Source organism: Fulmarus glacialis, unplaced genomic scaffold (assembly GCF_000690835.1).
Source record: "Fulmarus glacialis isolate BGI_N327 unplaced genomic scaffold, ASM69083v1 Scaffold50643, whole genome shotgun sequence".
NCBI lineage: Eukaryota > Metazoa > Chordata > Aves > Procellariiformes > Procellariidae > Fulmarus > Fulmarus glacialis.
In genome coordinates this window covers 1-4,886 of record NW_009204582.1, presented here as the reverse complement: position 1 = coordinate 4,886, position 4,886 = coordinate 1, and the positions used below count along the sequence as shown (strand labels likewise).

General features: G+C 37.8%; 1 protein-coding gene across 1 annotated transcript; it reads left to right on the top strand.

Annotated features, from left to right (window-relative positions):
• Positions 1-222: 222 nt before the first annotated feature.
• On the top strand, positions 223-2,384 carry LOC104074772 (protein LAP2-like; the record flags this gene model as incomplete). Its single annotated transcript, XM_009575031.1, has 3 exons — positions 223-465; positions 1,626-1,718; positions 2,310-2,384. Coding segments are annotated over exons 1-3 (411 nt in total), but the record flags the coding sequence as incomplete, so codon positions are not given.
• Positions 2,385-4,886: the final 2,502 nt, after the last annotated feature.

Sequence of the window (4,886 nt, the reverse complement as noted above, 5' to 3'; positions counted from 1 at the left end):
AAGCAAAGACTGTCTAGTCTGTTCTAGTAGATTAGCACTCAAAGTACGTTTTGTTTTTCTGATTTGTTTTCAGGAGATCAGAGCTGATGACTATAAAGAAAATTGAGTCTAATTGTACATGATCCAGAAGAGTAGTTTTAGTAATGTTGCTAAAATTAAAAACAGTGAAGTATGAGAAATATTGAAATAATAAAGGAGAAATTGAGGATCACTGCTTACAAAATGTATGACATAGAGTATTCATGTTTTATTCAGATACCTTTGACAAATGGACAGATGTGCCAGCCTCAAAGACCTCAGGCAAACTACAGCCAAGTCCATCATCTCCCTCCTCAGTCATCCGTAGCAAGACATCCATCTAGAGAGCAGTTAATTGATTATCTGATGTTGAAAGTTGCCCACCAGCCTTCCTATACCCAGTCCCAGTGTTCTCCCAGACAAAGCCATGAGTTGGCAAAGCAAGAGGTAAGAATAAAATCTTACTTGACAATATGACATCTATCTGTCAGTGGCAGTGAATTGTTAGAGAGTTTTCGTTTATTAGCATTTCTCTGTAGATGGTGACAGAAGTCATACAGGAATTTATCTCCAGCAGAAGACAGCATTATCTCAGTGCAGTTCTACTACTGAAATCACACATTACTTCTAGTTTTGAGCTCTTTTTACTTTTTACGTGAACATTTTAAGAGAGACATGTGGTAGATTTTTAACAGAATGTACCAGAAACTTAAGCTTGCATCTTTTTACTGAGCTAGAAATATATTTCTCAACTATATTTATTGATCACCAACTCATTATTTATCTAGTAACTGAAGAAATACAAAGTATCAGTACAACTTAGAGTACTTTACATTTATTCATTGCTATTCAGAATGGTTCAAAAACCTGCAAATGTAGAAATGTGCATCCATAAGCAAAAGCCAGGATAAAAAAAGTGTGAGCATCTGATGCGTGCCTGATAATTATCAATTCTATTTATGATAGACAGATGTGGGTAATAAATTCTTATACAATTTAATGGCAATGGTAGCAACCTTCTTTCTGCTACTGGACACAGGATGTTTCCTCTGTATTGTTTTGGTTTTTTTGAGAAAATACTGAGAACTATGTTTCCATTTTGTGCTAGAATAAGAATGTCCACTTCTTGTGTAAAATAAGTTTTCTAGTCAATTATTCTGGCAAGAGAAAGGGAAGACAGTGTTGGCTACGTAAAACTTAGAGTGAAAGTAGAAACGAGGTTTCATTTTTAAAATTCAGCTAGAGGTAGCAAAGAAATAGGAGGAACAGGTTCTCTCACAGGAACATGTTTTTTGCTGGGGGCATTAAATTCATTTACATGATATTGAAATATCTCTGAATTTAAAGCCCACATGAACTATGATTATAATAATAGCGATATTGGAGTAAAACTTATGTACAATGATACACGATGCTGTTGTATTGGAATCTTGTTCCAAATTAATGTTATGAGATATAATACTCTTGAACTGTGACAAATGCTTTTTTTGTATTTTTTTTCTTTTTAAAGCTTTTGTTCACCTGAATTCCTTAGTAATAATTTCATTACAGTAGCTTTGAATGCAGATTTTCAGCCAGTTTCTCTAACTTTGGTTGTAACTACTTAGATTCGAGTGAGAATTGACAAGGATCCAGAACTTGGATTTAGTATATCAGGAGGAGTTGGTGGTAGAGGGAATCCATTCAGACCTGAAGATGATGTGAGTATTTTATAGTAATGCATCTAAAATCATTCTGATTAATAATGTTTCTAGTGTTTCGCAAAGGGGGCGGGGGGAAGTACATATATTCCCTAAACCACTAAACTCCAGGACTGAAGGGGAGAAAACTGGGGACAAATTATATGGAAAATCAAGGTGGTAGATGACCACAGTGGTCACATGACAACACAGAGGATTATTCTAGCTGAGTAGTTCTTGCATAGTTCCAGATATCAGTCAGCAGGTTTGAGATAGTGAATTATGGAGTTTATGATTAGGAAGCCTCTTAAAAGAGAACATGATTTAGCCTACAGCATTATTTCTCGTGGTTGATAATTCATCTTAATATATACATCTGCCAAGGTAAACAAAGGCAGATCAGAATTTGCCCTTTAAAGGCAATTCTCCTGGATTTAACATCAGAAAAGGAAGGCAGTCTCAAAAGCTAGTAGAACTGTAGAATAATTTTTTACATTCTTTACTACTTAGGATGGAAAATTGAAATAATGTTTTCAATTACATCTGTTTTCATGCTACCCTACTATTCATGAACTAAGTTGTCAAAAATGTTTTCCACCTCTGTTTTTCAAGGGTATATTTGTAACCAGAGTGCAACCAGAAGGACCAGCATCTAAGTTATTGCAGCCTGGAGATAAAATAATTCAGGTACTGTGGTCATCTAATTAACAAGCTTGTGTAATGTAGCAGTTCATTTTTAGTTTGCACCTTTTTCTAAGAGCAGAATCTTTAATTTTTAGATAGATTGCCTGTATCTTTTCCAGAAGCATTCTTATATTCTGTGATGATACTTTTAATTTTCTTCCACCTAACATTAGGATAGGTGATAGAGCTGAAGCATTAATCAGTTGGATCCTTTTTTCAAACTCTGAACATTTTTCACACTTTTAAAGACCAAAAAACAGGCCTAATGTTGTCATTCAAGATGGAATGTGAGCATTTCATTAGGCTTTACTATCATTCAGTTATTTAACTGTTGGTCATTCACATGCGATGTTCTGAGTAACATGTTGTCTGAACACCAGCAGTTGCCCCTCACAACCCCTCTCCTCAGCTGCACCGTGCTGTTACATCCCCCTCCATCCTGCAGTTCCTGCCAGTCTTTGCTGCCTCTCCCCCAGCTGACAGACTGGACGTGTGCAAGCGCTTGGCAGAAGCTGCCTCTTGGCTGGCTGATATCTGGCTGGTCTCAGCATGTACCTCCTGGCTGCCCCATCTGCTGCAGGCGAGCCAACTGGGTTACTTCAGGAGCCGTGCAGCTCTTTTTTGTAGGAAGTAGGTACCTTTCAGACCTCTTCTCTGTCAGGTTTGTTTGAAGTTGTCCAATGACCTCATAAGCTATTTGGGGAGGGGTCCGAGAAATGGATGAGGGGATTATATAAGCCTCAGTTTCTTAGGGAAACGGGCTAGCAGAACATTTGAACAGTGCTCTAGCCACCCTTAAAGTTGCAGAGCTTGTTAAAAATCATTAATTATTCATCACATTACTGATTTGAGAATGTTGATAGAGTGGACCCTGCTGCATTTCAGTTTTCCAAAAAAAACCCCAAAAAACCAAAACCAAAACAAAACCCAACAAAAAACCTGCTAGTATCTCAGTTAAACCACAACATTGTGTGAACAGTTTTTGAAAGCAAAGCCGAACTGGAAACATAGCCTAATCCTTCGAATGAAAGATAAAGCCAAAAAGCACACAAGAAAACTAAACTGAGATCAAGTCGTTCCAACTAAAAGATGGCTTGGTTTTGAGCATGGTAAATAATTCTGTACTTGTTCTTCCTCACTGGGGCGAGAAAGGTCCTAGTTCTCTTACTGATGTAGATGACTTCAAGGGATGGGGGTAACCCTCCAATACACCCTACAGGAACAAGAAGCATGTTAAACCTTTGAAAATACTGGTAGCATATTTGTTATTTATTTATAGAGTGGAATATGTGTGAAAGGTGGCTTTTGTTTTAATGGTTTATTCCTGTCTTTATGGAATTTCATTTGTCTGCACGACACTTATAATGAAGTTTCCTTTTGTCATGTTGCCACTGCTTGGGTTTTGCTTTTTGTTTAATGAGGAATGCATAGTTTGAAAAAGAGCTGAAGGAAAAGTTGCCTTTGCATGCTTAGACAATTACAGGCTGTTTCACTTCTCATAACTAAGAATATTTTTTTGTGTAACAGCATATTCTTTATACCCGTGACAATCCCAGTGATGATGTAATGACAGTCCCACTCTGTCGTGTTGCCACTTAGCTAACTTCTGCAGTTTTTGACTGAATATCATCTCTCCCAAAATGACATTGCTATGCTTGATTTTGCCTGTTCTCTGTAAAACAGGCATTAGGCATGCATATTATAATGCGCGTCTAATACATATGTCTAATAAAAATATTCTACATGACCAGTGACTAGATAATTGCATCTAAGTCTCAAGATACTGTTGCATATTAGGTTAAGGCTAGGACATTTTGTACAGATGATGATTTCGAAGGGTTATTGCCACTTTTGCCTTCTGAACAGTCTATACGTAAATCTGTCTCTGCAACCCTAGACAGATTTAAAAGCCACTGCCTTTACAACAAAGGATTCAGCTGGTAGCAACAGCAAGCGTTTGGTGATGCAATAAGGAACTGCAACTCCAAAATGGCACAGCTAAGGTGCAGAGCACACGACCAGTTCTCTCTGTCGCCCCATAAGGGGCAGTAGCTCAGGGAGAAAGGTGGGATGCACAGCTGGAAGAAATAACAGTTTAAACTGGAAGAATCTGTCATTCTGCAAGATTTTAGCACCCAGACTGAACAAGAATTTGCAGTAGTATACCCTGAGAAGTTGAACCATAGCCATGTTTTCCCTGTCTTTCATAGGCCACTTAGGCCTGCCTGTGTTTGCCAAGCCAAACCTGTCCCAAGAACGACAATGTTGTTTAGAGTCATAGGAAAATTGAAGCTGGGGGTGACCTCAGGAGGTTTCACACCCTAAAATATCTCCCAATGCCATCAATGTTTTTTGTTAAAGGCTGCAATAGTTTTAATTTATCACAAATGGCATTTCTAATATTCTGATATTTAAACAGGGACGTATCATTTGTACTGCATTTGCTTTTTTAGTGTGGCTGTATTAGTGCTGATGAATTAGTGCTCCCTCAGTAAGTTTGCAGAT